At 41.5% G+C, this 18,440-nt stretch overlaps 1 protein-coding gene across 2 annotated transcripts in view; it reads right to left on the reverse strand.

The window, feature by feature from the left end:
• LOC129720519 (adenomatous polyposis coli protein-like) overlaps positions 1 to 18,440 on the reverse strand; it is a 57,753-nt gene that overhangs the window by 27,733 nt on the left and 11,580 nt on the right. For both annotated transcript variants that reach the window (XM_055672007.1, XM_055672004.1), the window contains exon 2: positions 7,706 to 10,359. In XM_055672007.1, coding sequence (XP_055527982.1) covers positions 7,706 to 10,261 — 2,556 coding nt within the window. In that variant the 5' untranslated portion in view covers positions 10,262 to 10,359. The remainder of the gene's footprint in view (positions 1 to 7,705; positions 10,360 to 18,440) is intronic.

Here is an 18,440-nt window from a genome sequence, read left to right on the forward strand (position 1 = left end):
TGAGTACGCTAACTGGCCTACTTACTGGGCACTGTCCGAGTAAGTATCACCTTAAAAAATTAGGTAAACTGACAGATGACTTATGTCGTTTCTGTAATTCTGAAGTAGAAACCTCGGAACACTTACTGTGCCAATGCAGCGCATTAATTCAGCAAAGACTGCGTATTCTTGGAAAAGGTATCCTCACGCCTAACAAGATATGGTCTGCTGAACTAATGAAGGTAAGGAACTTCATCAAAGAAGTCATACCTTCTTGGGGTGAAATGCAAAGTCTGGGTGCGACTATCACTGATACCCATAGTGATGGAACGAACTGACAGTGCATAAAAATTAACGCGGAGTATACCACAATATATCTAACTAATGGTAGCAGTGGTCATAGGCTCCTACAGGAAAAAAAATTATCGCATTCGTCATTTTGTCTCGTTTCCATTTCATATGTCGATCTCGCAAATGTGCTGAAAAAAAAATTACCTGACACTTTACCACGTGGAACGAGAACCAAAACAAACCAGTTTTGACACATACGTTGGTAGCTTCCTAAAGTACACTCTGCTTTTTTCGGGTGTAGTCCGGGACAGAAAAAGAGTAGTCGGAGACAGAAAAAGGGTAGTCCGGAAAGTCAAATAAAACATTTACGGTGTCAAAAGTGTAGTTTGAATGTAGCTACATCACGAAAACGAAAACGACATCAGTCTTCGGCAATATGAAATCCCGTCGCCAATATCCACAGAATGTATTCTTGTGGCTGATAGCATTATTACTGGGCTTCGGATATATTACCAAAATGTTCGTGGAACAAAATCAACGATGTTTTCATAACGGCCACCGAATGTGACCAGATTAATGTGTTAGCCGGGACCTGGATCGTAATCATCATAACAGCCAGGGGCGGATGACGGCGACCGTCCAGCGCCTTCCTGAAGATGCTCGTCAACTGCTTAACGGTTCAAATAAGTTCCACTTGTATGCTTTTGGCTGCAATGTGGTCGCGTAAAGAATGGTTCACGTTTAGGGCCATTGTTCTTATAGAACGTCACCGGTTGCGTAATCTTAACACCAACATCATGTAGAAAACCGGTTAACAAAATGCCACGTCCTTTTGCTTGACTACGAGACTGTAGCCGTAAACTTCGAACAGACGACACTTACTGATTTGCGAACCATCGCCTTTTCATAGCACATGAGCCGCAGAATCCAATCTAAGTGTCATCTCGTGTTTCACAAGGTTTTTCACTGCTTGTTAACTTGCATGACCCATAAGACGATCCACAACATAGTTGTCTCGGCTATGCTGATATTGACTTGTCCAAAAGAAACGACATCGCGACTGCTTTCTTATCGACTGTCACTATACCATTTCCTTCTGGTTTATGTCCCTTAAGCTGGAAGTACAAAGTCAGCAGAACAAAAAGTTAATAGCATGAAAATTTAGTGCTCATTCGATGCTCATTTAATGCCATATCGCCGAATTTAATGCTCCATCATTTCTTTGAAAAATGCTCTTGTTTGCTAGCTTAAGAAAATAGCTAGCAGACAATATTCGAAAATAGCATTTTCAGTCACAAAACAATTCTATAACGGTCAAAAACATTTAATGCTCATTTAATGCTCTTGAAAAAACCTGATTTTCGTGATAATTTTATTGATTTTATATGAATTTTTCAAAAATATGATAATACATGAATGGCTTCAATTTATTCAAACATTTTCTTCTGAAAACAATCAGAATCCTTTTGATACGATTAGATACCAATGAAATGCTTCCATATGCGAGGAGTTTCAATAACTTATGTGCATTTTTCATTAAATATATTTTTTTCAAAAATATTGTTCTGCTAGCTTAAGAAAAAAGTTAGCAGAACATTGGCCAGAAACAGCATTTTCAAGCAACAAACTGTTGTAGAATGGTCATAATAATTTAATGCTCATTAAATGCTCTTGAAAAACCTGATCTTCATGATAATTTTATTGATTTTGTATAAATTTTTCAAATATATGATAAAAATATGATTTCCATCCTGATCTTCGATTTTTAGATCAATTCTTCAGTCCTGAAAAAGTCGGAAAGATCGTTTGTTTTTCGATTTGTTTTTTTTTATCTTTTAAAAAAATATTTTTCAGCGTGCAAAACTTTTTTTATGCAATTTTAAGTGATTGTCAGGTATCATGTACCATTTTTAATGTTGTTTTATCGGCTTTTGAATGGTTGCGTGCGATTATGACATCATATGCCTCCATATAGTCCATTCCATTCCTGCCCATAATGCAACTGGTGATGCACTAGCAGTAATGAAATATTCGGAGTACAACCAGATCGAACCAAGCTTCAAAAACATGATTTCGTGTAAACGGTGTTTAATGTTTTAGGGATTTTTTGTTATTGGGGCTTATTACAGAAAACGAGGCGAGCGGCGAGTTACTCGCCTGACCAATTTTGATATTGCAGATGGCTGGATTCCGGACAAGTAGCTGGTCTGCGAAACTGTTCGACTCAGCTGTAACCAGACATGTTTCACTCGCATTTTCTAATACAACATTTTGCTCGTCCGTCAGTGACTGGAGGCATGGCGAGTTGCTCAAAAATCTGTAACTTGGACCAAAAATGCCTCATTTGTGGAGACTCTTCTCACAAAAAGGCTACATGTCCTGTGAAAAAGAGTAAAAATTTACGCTGTGCGAATTGTAACGGCAACCATATGTCAAATTTTTATCAATGCCCAGTCCGTTTAGCAATTGTTAAGGCAATTCAATTTCCTAATCAAAACAAAGTTCTCCAAGCTGTTCCGCTGTACCGCCCAATTTTTCTACTCTTTTGCATACCCGTTTAACGTATGCACAGGTAACAGGTAGTTCGAATATTATTTCATCTTATGTAGGTAATTCGAAAATGACCGTTAATGTATTATCATATTTTTGAAAAATTTATACAAAATCAATAAAATTATCATGAAATTTTTTCAAATATTTTTGAAAGGATATATTTAATGAAAAATGCACCTAAATTATTGAAACTGCTCGCATATGGAAGCATATAATTGGTTTCTAATCGTATCCAAAGGATTCTGATTGTTTTCAGAAGAAAATGTTTGAAAAAATTGGAGCCATTCATGTATTATCATATTTTTGAAAAATTCATATAAAATCAATAAAATTATCATGAAAATCAGGTCTTTTCAAGAGCATTAAATGAGCATGAAATGTTTTTGACCGTTATAGAACTATAACTATTATAGACTAAAAATGCTGTTTTCGAATATTGTCTGCTAGCTATTTTCTTAAGCTAGCAAACAAGAGCATTTTTCAAAGAAATGATGGAGCATTAAATTCGGCGATATGGCATTAAATGAGCATCGAATGAGCACTAAATTTTCATGCTATTAACTCTTTGTTCTGCTGACTTTGTACTTCCAGCTTAAGGGACATTTCCGGTTTTTCTAACGACAGTTCTACTGTGCGTGCTCGACTTTGCCAGAACGGTGGCACTTGCGTAATTCGATACGACGCCTAAACTTACTCGTAGTTTATAAATACACCAGGGATTTTAGGATTGTTGTATTCTAATTTAACGAATTCTAAATTTCAGATTTTGGAGATTTGGGTCATACTAGTTTTGGGATTACAGAATTTTAAAACCGTAAGATGGCGGAACTTGAGTATTCCAGGATTACTAAGTTGCTAAGGATTCTAGGATATCAATATTTAAATATTTTTCCAGATTAGATTAGGTTTTCTTGATTTTGAGGTATTAGAGTTTCAGGATATTAGATTATTAGATTCAGGATTTTATGATTCCAAATTTCTAGGGTTCTTGTATTTAAGGATTTTTAGATTCCATAATTTTGAGATTTTAGGATTGCCAAAATTCGGAATATTTGGGAAATATTATTTGTAAACTTTGGGATCTCAATATTTTAGCGTTCTGTTCATTTCCTGTACTTCAGATATTTAATAATTAATTTTGAGGTTTTAGCATTTTAAAATTTTCAACGCTATGCACACAACACAATAAAAAACATGCCTTCACTGGTTGAAAAACAACACTCAAGTGAGGTTTCATCCAGCAAATAAATGATTGATTGCGTTCACACAAAGTGTACTAACACCCAGTGCTGAATGGCACAGTTTTCTAGGCTCCTCCACATCGCACAAGGATACAAAATTGCTCCTCTTTCGAAAATCTTGCAACTTCACGCGGCTCAATAGCTTGGTGAAAATATTCGCCAACATACACGATGAAAAGTGATACATCACATTAAATTCTTCTTTTTCTTTAAATTCCGCACAAAGTAGAACTTCTTGTCCACATGTTTCGAACGCTTCAGCCCAGCGTTCTGGTCCATATTGATGCAACTTTGGTTATCTTCGAAGGCACCATTTACCGGTTCCGGAAGTCTTACTGATGTCTTTCAGCAGCTTTTCAATCCACAACTCCTGGAAACTTTCGGCCAACGATATATAGCCTGCCTCGGTCAATGAAAGTCATGTGTGCCACTTGCTTTCTAGCACACCACGCAATCAAACCACCAGCCAATTGAAATATGTAAACCGAATTCGGCTTCCGATCCATCACATTTCCGGAGGAATCGGAACATTTTTGCTTCAGTCCAATCTACGTTCGTTGGCTTGCCCACCTGCCTTCCAAGAATCCTGATCACTGAAGCGAAATAGCGAATCTGAAACTTATAGCAATATCTGGCCAAGTGTTCAAAGATAACGTAAGCAAAGAAAAGGACAAAATTGCCGATTTGCATAGGTTTGCCTTCACACGCACCGCCGAAACTACCCATGCAGAATCAATCATAGTAACCCACAAGTCAGCAGAAAACATTTGACAGCTCTATCAGTCGGACTCTAACCGTGATGGCGATAATAGTGAAGCTACTCCTTTCAAAACTGTGTGCAGGTGCACCCAAAGAACAGTAACCCGCCGCGTCGAAAACGGACATCGTGTGGCACTTTGTGGACGCCGAATACGCCCGTTCCGACATCTACAACATCTTGGTACTATTGGACAACAATTAGAGCATCGAAAGAAGCTCCAAAGATGCTGAAGAGAAAGACCGAGGGAAAAATGGCTACATCCCTTCGAGCCTTGGTCGGGAGGTCGGTGCAACCGGCCAAACAGTGAAAAAGTACCATACATGGAAGCGACATTTCATCCACTGGTCTCGGAGCTGCGGGCAATGACGCAGCGGTAGCGGCTGAATAAGGTGGCCAAGTCGGTTAAACCCTAAACGCACATAATCCAGCTCGAGTTTTGGAATCCTGTACGAAAATCCTGCTAAGATGCAGAATGCGTACGGTTTCCGGTTGTTTCAATCCCAAGAAAACCAATTTTGCATGAAGAAGGGGTCTATAAAAAGGAAGTGTATCGATCTCTTGTAAACGGCGCTCTCTTGAGCGCGAACGTCTCCCATTCTAGTTTAGTTCCCCAGGCAATGTCGTAGACTTGCAATCCGATTCTGGATTCTGGTTTAATTATTCTGAACAATCAGTGAGTCCAGATTGCACCAGATCTTCTGACGCCAGCCCTGTTCCGCCAACAATCAACCAGTTAATGCGGGAGGCAGTAGATCTTCTCTCCAAACAGTCCTGTAACCGAGCCGCACTGTAGCAAGTATTGGGGAAGCTTGCGACCCATCCAACCCAGTCGTGCAAAATGCAGCTTACGCTCCTCAATGTCGTCCCGGTCCTGTAGTTGCTTGTGGTTCAGGAATCTTCCAATCTATAACTGCAGGCGAGTAACTCCGTAATGTATGTGATGAATGCTCGGTATCTAATGCATTATTTTTTCGCTCATATAACTCGCAATGCATTGGAGGCCGTCTCACTGACCACGATGCGCGCATTTATTATTTATTTATCCTGACTACTTCCGACGACAGCTACGATATCACGTTAACACATACCTGGCTCGACTCGTGAACGCTCTCTCATCAGATGTTCGGTCCTGAAATCGAAGTTTTCGGTTGCGATCGTGGGTCATAATTAAACGGAAACTTTCAGGTGGCGGTGTACTTGTCGCGGTGACACGAAGATTGGGGGTTAGTCAAAAATGATCTGAGAAATAGCATCGAGCTTTGAGCTTGCGATTCAGAAAGTCTACCTGGGCGAAATTTATGTTCAATACTTTCGAGAATGAGAATCTGCCAACCCCTTTTCAGCTTGTGTTTGGTCTGTCCCTTTCAAGCGGGATATTTCCGTCTGCATAAAAAACTATATACATGTTTCTCGTATACAAAAAAAAAGAAGAGCGACTCCTTTGTTGTCATACTGTAAACAATAATTGAGCGAGGATTCATACGGATTTGTCTCGGGTATATCAACCAAAATAAATCACGCTATTACGCTTGCTAAATTCGAAAGACAAGTACCGGTCAGGTGGAACACCTTTTGTAGGCCTCTCCAAACGACTGAATATATGCACAGATTGCTCCTTCTGCAAGCGACCCGACTCCTCCTGGAAGAAGATAGAGTCGTCATCTTGCCGAAATTCTTCACCACCTCTAGCGTTCTCGTAGATATTTTGGTCTTGAAAGCTTTTCATCGCAGATTTATCTCTCAAGCCAGAAAACTCTTTTTCACCGACTATGAGCTTCAAAACTCATCACCTAAATCTTCCGACGCTGCACCGCAATCTGGCCTAATTGACAGCTCGGGTAACCAGAAAAATTTATCCTCGACTGCGTCCTGATCCTGAGCTACTTGATTTGGCTTCAAACAACGATTGTCACGATATAAGACGGCTCCAGCTTTGTCCGCTTTTCCCGCGGGATGTAGACATACGCCTCATTACCAAAGTCCTGCAATAAGCGAATGTACCATTCCAAATCTTGAAACGCAGCTGTTGAATGAACTTCGTAGGCATCTTGTTAGATTCTAGAATGATTTTAGAATTCTGAGGTTCCAGAAATTTTGGATTCATGAATTCTAGGACTATAAGAGTATTGGATTTTGGGGTTCTAGGATTATGGAATTATCATATTTTAAGATTTTAGGATTTTTGCGTGTTAGTGCTTCAGGATTCTTGGGTTTTGGGACTGTGGAATTCTAAGATTCGGGGATTGAAAAGTTTTCTAATTTTTACGTTTTGTGGCTTCAAAATGTTGAAAAAATAACTATGCTGTCGCTATTCGCATAATAGTCCTATGTAGAAGTCCTATGTTTTCTTATTTTTTGCGGAAATGGGTCCATTCTGGCATGCTCTACAAGAGTAGTCATTAAAATCGAGGTTGTGGGAATCAAACCTTACTTTTCTAATGGCTATTCTTAAAAAACATGCCAAAATGGACCCATTTTTGCAAAATTTACATAGGACTCGCAACTTTTACATAGGACTATCATGCGAATAGCGGCAGTATGAGGACTCGTAATTTCAGCAGTTCAGAAACTTATCATTTTGTAATTTTATGCATTTATAATTAAACAATTTATATATAAGATTTTTGTTGCGTTTTAATTTGTTTTTTATGTACAATGTTTTACAGTTTTTATCACTTTGAAACCCTATTTAAAAAGTTCTAAGAAATGCCGATTTTTGTAAATGTTTCAAATCACAGCACGTAAATTCATATCGCACTTTTAACACGAAAATTGCAAAATATGCACTTTTCAAACACATGTTGGAATAGTGTTTAATTTGAGTGACGTCCATTATCAAAAGAAATCACAATAAAGTATTTTAAAAGCATTCAATACTCACCCTTTCACCCCCGTTGAGCTCCAGCGCATTCAGTGAAGCTTCCCGGCTAAAGTCCGGAGTACCTTCCTCACAATAATTGTACGGCCTGTCGGGAGTATTACAGCCGGTATCGCCTTCACCCCCAGCAGTAACCACTGCAGTTGTAACCTGGCCCGCCGGTTCACCATTGATGATCGCAATCGTCGCCACTTTGGCGGGTGTCTCTTCTTCCTCTGCTTTTGGTGACGCAACCGGAGCCGACGCAGGTGTCATTCCACCCGTCATCAGTTGTAACCGCAAATCACTCATCGATGTGGCACTGGAGATAATCTGCGGTGTGCCTTCGGTGTAGTAACACTTGACGGAATCCTCCGGCATTAGAATACCGTTAACTCGGTTCGACGATTGGCGGTAATTTTCCACCTTCTCATCGTCCGATTCCTCCGATTGATTCTCTGCGTACCGCAGCGAGTAGTCTGTGATTTGGTCAATGTCTGTCTCCTGGTAGTCCTGGTAAACGGTCTCTTCTTCCTTCAGGCTGTAGTTCACCGGTCGTTCGGAGTCTTCCTCTTGCAGCTGTCCTGACTCGACCAATCGAATGTGAACTGCATCATGACTTACTACATCCTGTCCTTCGTCTTCTGGTACGGAGGCTGATCGCCTACCCGTACCAATGTCCTTCTCTTTACTAGGTAGAAATTTTCCTTCAAGCTCTTGCTCCAGTGCCTTCTTTTTTCGGGCATTCAAACTGGGCAATTCCTTCGAATCAGCGGCACCACTCGCCAGTTGGATTGATTTCGGCTGAATCGCAATCGGCAGACTGACAGCTGCGGTTACGGTCACTGGAGGTTTTAGCAGGTTTTTCAGTGCCATACTGCTACCGTTGGAGATCATTTTGTGCTTGCTGTAGATCAACGAACGCAGCATTGGGATGGCACCGTTTTCGCGCAGAAATCTTTGATCTTCGTAGTTTTCCCCGGAAAGATTACCAAGAGTTCCACAGGCGTTGCTAACCACGGTCAAACTGGGACTCTTGAGTTGTTCCAGCAGAATCTTTAAGCAGTTTTTCTTTCGCAGAATTTTCCGATAGTCCTCTCGTACGGCAACGTGGGAGGATATGTTGCGCAGAATTCCACCAGCATTCTCGATAACGCTCATCGTCTTGCTGGGAGCCTCGTAACTGAGCATATCGATGAGAAACTCAAGCGATCCTTCTACTTCGCAAAATTCCGACCGATTCGGCGGACAGTGATTGGAGAGGTTCCACAGTGCCGACAGGATTGCCTTCAAAGTGTTCTCTATTGTGCAGATCATGGCTGCTCGGGTTAGCACCTTGACGGTGCCGATTTCGCTTAGCGTTTGCTTGATCGTACTGTCCGCTCGCCAGGATAGATTGCGCAGCACAGAAGCCGTCACCTGAACCAGCTCATCGCTGGTGGATTGGATTTGAGCGACCAGAGCCCGCATGAAGCTTTTGTTGGAGCAGAGCAGTGCTTTGTTGTTGCCATCGCCGAAGGTTAGATTGGTCAGAATCATTCCAGCGTAGCGTCGCATAGTGACACACTTCGAAGCCGTTGGATTAGCACCGTGCACGGCGTGGTCCAGCTGGATCAAGGTGGATATGGTTTGAAGGGCTCCTAGGTGGCACATAGCATGCCGGTGTTCCTCATCGAAGCTAATTTTCATCAGAGTGGTTATCGATTGGATTGGATGTTTTTCTGGGTCTTCGATTATGTCTCGAACTTCCAGCGGACTCTCGTCCGCGGTGTAGTCGCGTAGCAGATCGGCATAGTCGATCAGCTGTTCGATTGGTTTGAGAACTCGCACCTCGCGACGGCCGGCCTTATCGTCCGGGTGGCAGCAGATCACATTGGACAGCGCTTGCCGGGCGTTCCGGCGGGCTGTTTCGTTTGGATCGTTGTGAATTATCTGGACTAGTAGTGGTATTGAGCAGCGCAAGGCGCTGCACGTTTCGCGATTCTTCGACAACTGCATAAGTTTAGTAGATCGTTCCAGGGAATCTGTTGAACCGAGCATCGAAAACAGTGAATAAACACACTCGAATCGCATCGCGTCCGATATATTGCCTGCCGTTCCGTTCTGAGCAGCGGCAGCTGCAGCAACAGCCCCGCTCCCGGAAGAAGCCGAAGGCCAAGTGCCTCGGCCAACATCTTTCCTACCGGTACCGAGTCCAACTTCCCCTTCCATCACAACACTCTGCGAAATTATACCCTCCTTCGGTAGATAATCCCCACCTTCACTCTCCGTGGTTCGTCCGTTGCTTCTCCTGCGGCGGTGAGGCTGTCCGACAAATACGACCTGATCTTCCAGCCCGACCGGTGCCTTATTGTCGTAGTCTAGAAAATGTGGTTTCCGAACGGCACCGCTGCCATCGGAACCATCCATTCCGGTTTCCTCTTCCTCTTCACCTACTTCACCCACCTCCAAGTCTTCGTACTCTTCTAAATCGTCCAGAGAGGAGTCCGGCGGTGAAAGGGCACTAGCACTCGCGTATCTTAGATCCGACTCGTTTCCGCCAGGACTGTTGGCCGACGCTGCTTCTGCTGTTGATTGCATTCTGATAACACTCCGGCTAGCGATGATTCAATATGATAAACAGTGTGATGATAAGGATGATAAGCTATGCCAATTTCGCTGCAGCTGGAGAAAATTTTCTGGAAAGTAACGAGAAAAGATAAGCAGAGATTATTTGCGGTTCGTCGAAATTGGTGCCGAGACTGAGTTACAAAATATGAACATCATCGGTTGGGAATTTTTCGCTAGAAATGCAGCGCGGTCCCGCGGGTGATAAATGTGTCGTAAGAGAGCATTTTACTTGTCACACGCAAGCAAGCGCGCCACTGAACTGGGGATGAAAATGGGGGGATTCCACGCAAACTTTTCTTCCAAATTGGCTGCACCAATTTTATGCTTTTGTTGACAATTTTGCATACTGAAAATTTCGAAATTAAACCTAGACGTGTTTTTTGGCCAAAGCTTTTAATAATTTTTTTTTTTTCAAGTTTGTTTTGAAACCTGCAAGATTTTTATATATATTTCACTCTTTTGACATTCTCGATTGGTTTATCTGTTTCAAGTCTAGAAACGTTCGCATAGAATATTTACTGTGGTTTTATTTGTCATTACTGTAAATGATTTACAGTAAAAGCCCAACAACACTGCCCTGCGGTACTCATAGTTTCACATTTGTTCATCTGATTCAATTTCCTTGTATTCGGTCGTTTACGTTTATTCTTAAAATAGCACTTTCTTTTTCCTGATGCCGAGCTGTACCGAGAGCGAAATGTGGTTTCTGTCTGAAAAACTTATCTTTTACGATAGCTTGGTGCAAGCTTCGCGAAAATATCACTGTTCGAACGATCGACAGCAAGGCCGCCATTGCAGGAAGGTAGATCTCATGGTAGGGAAATTGTGGAGGCTCGGTGGCGAAGGAGAACTTCGCAGGCGTGGTCAACGACGGCACCCAGAGGATGCTTTATTCAGGGTCTATTAGCCACGGTACCGTAAGTAATGTGAACAAGTAGAAGGTGACCTAGTTAGGGAAAAAACTGTCGAAGCTTGGATGCACGCAATGCAATGAATATGTGTGTAAGACTTTGTAATCGGAAAACTTGGGCAACATGAAGGGTTAATGCTACACCCATTGTTGTATTTTCATTCGTTTTTGGGCTTTTATGATCTTTGTCGGTCGCTCATCCGCAATCCGTGCTACATGGCCAGCCCACTGTAACCTGCCGTGTTTCATGACATTATCAGCGTGTTTGTATACTTCATACAGCCTGCGCCACATCCCATGCTCTAGTTTGCCTCCGGGTATTGATCGCAGGATTCTACGCTCGAAGACCCCAAGCGCTCGTCGATCGGCCTTATTCCACGTCCACGATTCATGTCCGTAGAGCGCCACCGTGAGGATCAGAGTCCTATAAAACGCAAATTTCATACGGATCTGTAGGCTAGGGGCCAGAGCGGGCTAATAAACCCTATTTGCCGCCATAATCCGCCTCTTCACCTCGCGGTTCACCTCGTTATCACATTTTACGAGAGTACCAAGATAAACAAATTCGTCGACCACTTTGGAAGTATTCCCATCCATCTCCACCGCAACTCCAACACCCGCAGAACTACAACTGTACTTCGTTTTGGCAGTGTTTATGGTGAGTCCAATTCTCGCAGCTTTTCTTTTAAGAGCCGTAAAGACTTAGTAATGATGGGGCCGCTCCTCTGCACACCTGCCCTTTGTATTGCACCCTCTAAAGCTATGTTGAACAGCAAGTTCGAGAGCCCGTCACCTTGCTTCAGACCATCTAACGTCACAAACGCGTCCGAAAATTCGCCCGCTGTCCTGACGCATGATGTGAACCCGTCAAGCGTCGCACGTAACAGTTTAACTAGTTTTGTTGGAAAACCATGTTCTAGCACAGCGGTTCTCAACCTTTTTTGACCGCCTTTACCCCTTGCAAACACTTTCCAAATCAACTGTACCCCCTAGCTTGGCTTGTTTTTGCAGAGAAGGGAAGAGTAGTGGTAGCTCGCGTTATGTAGTCTAGTTAAGGTTTCAAATAAACTATGGTTAATTTGATTGTTTACAGGCATGTTTAAAAAAAAATTGGAATACTAACTAAAAAATACAACGAAAAAGTGCTACGTCCGCCATTACTGATTTTTATTTCGCGTACCCCCTAAAGACTGTAGCGTACCCCTAGGGGTACGCGTACCCCAGGTTGAGAACCGCTGTTCTAGCATTATTTCCCAAAGCTCGTTACGTTTCACTGTGTCGTACGCCACCTTAAAGTCAATAAACAGATGATGCGTCTGCAAGTTGTGTTCTCGAAACTTGTCGAGAATCTGTCTCAAGGTAAACATCAGGCCGTCATACCCTTAGGATAATCTGGTGACTTGCACTACACAGCCGCTCGCTCCCAACTTTGAAAAGTTCAGCCGGTAAGCCGTCCTTCCTGGCAGCTTTGTGATTCTTTAGCGCTTTGCAAGCATTCTTAACCTTGTCCAATGTTGGTGGGTCCACAGCTTGTCCGCTCTCCCCAATTTCTATCCTGTTCCCCTCGACGACTCTCCTACCTTGTTCACCGTTCAACACCACTTCAAAATGTTGCTTCCAATGCCTGGCCACCTGCGATTTATCGGTAATCAGGTTCCCCTCCCTGTTATTCCACATGCCAGGTACTGGCACGGTCCGGTTCCTGATTCCGTTGATCGTTCTAATTCTCCGCCTCCGCGAGGAAGCGATCGTAGTGCTCACGTTTCTTACGGCGATGAAGCCTCTTTTCGGCAGCTCTTGTGTTACACGATTAACTCGTTTAGTTCTTCTCCTTCGTCACCTCTAGGCACTCAGCATCGATTGTCATGCCTATCACTCCTCGCGCTGTTTCGCTGACCGCATCATGGATGTAGTTACACTGCTCGTTCAGAACATTATGTTTAACAAAAGTGTGGATAAGCTCAAATTTGCTGTCTATGATGTGCAGTCAAGTGAGTCAACAGTGAACCATCAAAGCAACCCAGCCGATGTAGTGGGATGGTCACTGGATAGTAAGGAAAGAGCAGTGGTAGATTTGGATCATTACAGTCATCAGAAGGAGACATCTTTCCGGCGATCTTTGGCATTCCCTCCCAGGTATGGAACACCCTCTCCAGTATACAAAAGCAATAAGGATGAAGGCAGTGAGAGGCAACAAAGAAAGGTACAAGCGCAGGAACTGCGAACAAGAAGACTGAGAGAGCAAGCAAGACATCGACATAGAACAAAAGGAAATGAGCATTCATTCCACTAATAACCATTAGTAAAAACAAACGTGCTTTATTTGTTATTTGCACTCTACAAGTGGTTATGGGCACAGAGTAAGAAAGGTCCAGGAACGGAAGCGTTCGAGTTAGCAAAAGTTCCGTGATACGTGTAAAGTCTGGAGAGCTATGACTACAGCATAGTGCAGGATGCGGCAAACGCGAAAGAAACGCGGAAGCTGAAAAAACTGCAGATTGACCAGCAAAATTGGATTACTTTCAAAGTTCACGTTGGTTTGGCTGATCAACTGTACTAACGTTGAGGCGTATGTAGACGAACTGATGACCACGAGCCACAAGCTCGCATCCGTGGGTTTCTAGGTGGATGACTCCTGGCTTGCGGCGATTCTGCTAATGGGTCTTCCTGAACAGTACGAGTCCATGATCATGGATCTCGAAGCTTCTGGATTTCTGTTTCCTATCAGTGACTCAAGAGCGAAGGGGCTGCTTGAGCTGATGCACTCTGATCTGTGCGGCCATGTAGAGGTGCTCCATCATTTGGAGAAAGGCGCTATTTTGTTAGGTTCGTGGGCGATGCCATCAAAAAGGTCTACTTTCTCGAGCGGAAAAACCGGGTTCTGGAAGCATTCCGGAACTTTAAAGCTAGAGCTGGACAAAAAAGCGGAAAGAAGTTCTGCAAAGACCTGACCGTGATCATTGGAACGATTAATTTCGCTAAGCGAGAACAACGCGTCTACCAGAAGGATAGAAAGCTATTAGGAACAAATGGGTGTTCAAAACAAAGCTGGGTCGTTCAGCGGTACAAATCTCGATTACGATAAGGTGTACCGTCAAACGTTACCTCATAGTACTGGCAGTCAAATACGATCTGGATCGATAGATGAGATGGATGCCGTAGTGGCATTCCCGCAAGAAGAGCTGAAAGAGAGGGACAATCTACATGCTGCAACCGAAATCAACGAAATGGGAAGGTTTGCCGATTGAAGACAGCGATCTTTAGTCAAGGAGAGTATGGAATGCGCAGTTAGATAGTGTTCTTCAGAAGTTCGATCTGATTCGTTTTCCAGTAGATCGTTGCTTGTAGTGGATGATTCATGAAAGTAAACTGATGTCCGTCACCATTTACGTTGATGGTTTTTTGATCTTCACCTACGATCAAGATTTGAAACAATCGTTGAAGATATACCTGGGCCAGCAGTTCAAAGTGAAGGACCTCGGTGAAGCCAAATTCTGTTTAGGTATCCTGGTGACAAGGAATCAAGCAGAAGGTAAATTGTGGCTTGACCAACAAGCTTACATCGAGGAAATTGTTGAACGTGTTGGTATGACCAAAGCACAGCATGTATCAACGCCCCCGCGGAACCAAGTATACGACTAGATGGGACTGAAAAATCAGAAATAAGTCGAGGAAATGAAGAAAGTTCCTTTCAAGGAGACCGTTAGATGTCTGTCTAGGCAGTAAATGCTGTAAGTCAGTTCAGTTCCATTCCAGGTCGCCAACATTGGGAAGCCGTGAAGAAGATATGTCGCTATTTAAAGGGTACATCGTCGAAGAAGTTAGGGTACTCCGAACAAGGATTTTTTTTTTGTTGGGTTTTAGCTACCGCGACCAAAAAATTAGATCTATTGTAGCATTCCCCCGCCTTTTTATTATCTGATCAGAGTGAAAAATTACTGTGAGAAGTAACTCTCAGCCCCTGATTTAGGTATGATCCCAATTAGGTATTATGTGCCGTATAAACTGCACTACCTTATTAGGACAAGACAGCCAAATTTCAAAGGGCTGTAACAGTCCCTTTTCGAAGAACATTGCTCTTTTGTTGTAAAGCGCTGGACAAAAACATAATAAATGTGCTGAAGACTCGATTTCTTCATTACAAAAACGACAGACATCGTTGTCAGCCTTTCCAATTACTTTCAGATGATATTTGGCTGAACAAAGCCCTGTAATTAGACCTATATAGGTGCATAGGTCTTTTTTAGATAGAGCAAGAATTTTTTGTGTGTTTGATGCATGTGGCATCACAAACTGTTTTGATTGCCGGGAAGTGATAGTATTTTTCCAGTTTGAATCTATCATCATTTTTTCCCAGTTTCTGAATTCCATTTTTATGGAGCATGGAGAGATACCACAAAACGGTTCCGGTCCGATAAGCTGTTTAGAAGATCCTAGTCTGGCTAGTTCATCAGCTTTTTCATTAACTTCTATTCCACAATGTCCCGGAACCCAGTAAAGATTGAATGTATTTTGATTAGACAACTGTTGAAGCAGCTGAATGCACTCCCACACCAGTTTTGACGTACATGTACATGATTTTAACGCATTTAGAGCAGCTTGGCTGTCAGAGAAGATACAAATAATTGCATGCTTGTACAGTGCTACATTCTATAATCGCCTGTATTTCAGCCTGAAATACGGTTGGCCATCCACCCATAGAGACTGATAGATTGATTCCGGGACGTGTTACTCCAGCTCCCACTAGACTGTTGAGTTTTGATCCGTCAGTATAAAATACTACAGATCCTGGAAGAGTTTGTGGCCCTCCCGAACTCCAAAGAGAACGAGCGTGGTTCTTCCACGCTGAGCTTACGGTCGAAAATGAATTTCGTTTCCATCCAGTCATCGATGACTGTTACTAATGGATTGATGCGAATTCGATTTATAATACTCAGGTGTCCTTCAGTGGTTCCTGTAGCTGATGACTTTGTTCGCTGTAATCTTAGAGCTGTTTTCCCAGCTTCTAATTGCACAAATTTATGTAGTGGAAGAAGATTCAAAATTGCGTTCAGGGCGTTCGAGGGTGCACTACGCATCGCACCTGTAGTGGAAATTAAAACCAATCGTTGCAGTTTGTTCAACTTATCGATTGCACACTTTTCATTTGTTTTTGGCCACCATACTACTGATGCATAAGTTACTCTAGGTCGTATTATAGCTTTATATACCCAATGGATCATTGCCGGCCTTAGTCCCCATTTATTACCAAAAATTCTCTTACTTATCCATAGTGTATTTATTGCTTTACCTATGACTTGATTTAAGTGGCTGTTTCAGCTGAGCTTACGATTAATCGTAACTCCCAAGTATTTGACTTCAGAAGAAAGTTTCATTGTAGTACTTTCCATTTGAAGCCCATCAAGTTTAAACTTATTTCTTTTCGTAAAGGGTATAATGCTTGTTTTTTTGGGATTTATGCTCAATCCTTCTAATTTGCACCATTCAATGGTAGAGTTGAGGGCTTGTTGCATCCTGTTTTTAACAACATCATCAAACTTTCCACGAATAATTATAACAATGTCGTCTGCGAATCCAATCACTTCGAAACCTTTTGATTCTAGTTTTGATAGTAAGTTATCTACAACTAATGACCACAGAAGCGGAGATATGACATCTCCTTGGGGGCATCCTTTAACAGCTCTTTTTGATATACAGCCCTAGTAACAATATTGGTTTTATGTAAGTTTTATAGAATTTAATGAAGCCAAAACGGCGCTATAAAACTTTGATAAAACCAGTTTTGTTACTTGGGAGGAGCTACCAAGCTTAGCTGAAATTTTGCGTTTTGAAAACATTTCCCTTATCTATGTAACGATACATATATCAAAACCACGTTTCAACGTTGTCTCTTTCATAGAATTGTGAGATGCTTTATCAAAAGCGCCTTCTATGTCTAGACAGGATGCTAGCAGATTTTTTTCTGCGTCAAAAGATTTTTCTATTTTCGATACAAGTGTGTGTAATGCTGTAATGGTAGATTTTCCTGATTGATAGGCAAACTGATTTTTGTTCAACGGATTATTTACCAAGTACTTTGATTTTATGAAATGATCTAGAAGCTTTTCCATGATTTTTAACATAATGGAGGATAGGCTTATTGGTCTAAATGATTTGGGTGAAGTCTTATCCTTTTTGTTTGCCTTAGGAATAAATACAACTCGGTCTTTTCGCCACGTCGAAGGAACATGGCTAAGCATAAAACTAGCTTTAAACATTTTTGTAAAAGTGGAAGTAAGTAACCCATTACTTCTTTGAATAAAGGCAGGATATATTCCATCCATGCCAGGAGATTTAAAAGGCTCAAATGAGTTAATGGCCCGATCTACCTTTCTGACGGTGAATAGACTTAGTCTCAAGAATAAACTGTTAATTTACAAACCAATTTTTAGGCCAGCAATGTTATATGCAGTTCCCATCTGGACAAGTTGTTGTACAACCAGGAAGAAGACACTTCAAAGGATTCAGAATAAACTTTTGAAAATGATTTTGAAGCGTCCTCCCTGGTTTAGCACGAACGAGCTACATAGGCTCACTAATGTAGAAACATTAGAAAATATGTCAAGCCAAATTATCAACAAATTCCGACAAAAATCGTTGCAATCCTCAATTGCAACGATTAGCTCACTTCATAGTCAGTAAGATAGTTTTAAGTTTATTTTGAGTTTTGTTTTATTCCTTGTTTTTTTTTCCTTGACAAGTAGGTTTAATAATTTTCCTACAATTACATTAACTTAACTGCGAAAGCTAATAACATCCAATAATATAAAAAAAGCGTACATATATATATATATATATATATATATATATATATATATATATATATATATATATATATATATATATATATATATATATATATATATATATATATATATATATATATATATATATATATATATATATATATATATATATATACTAGTTGAACGTTCCCGGCGATGCTCGGGATCAAAAGTTTCAAAATTAGGAATCATTTTTTATAATTCATTGCATTATTAGCACAACTCACTTCAAAAATATTTAACGTCCATCATCACTTTAAGTACTTTAACATTCTGAGAACGCACAGAACGGAAATACCCATATTGGATAGCATATTTTGATATTTTGGGGATGATATACAGAAACTGGAAATCGCTATTTCGGATTTCAAAATGACGTATGGAGTTCGGAAGTTTCGGAAGTATTGAAATGGCT

The sequence above is a fragment of the Wyeomyia smithii genome, chromosome 1 (genome assembly GCF_029784165.1).
Source record: "Wyeomyia smithii strain HCP4-BCI-WySm-NY-G18 chromosome 1, ASM2978416v1, whole genome shotgun sequence".
Lineage (NCBI taxonomy): Eukaryota > Metazoa > Arthropoda > Insecta > Diptera > Culicidae > Wyeomyia > Wyeomyia smithii.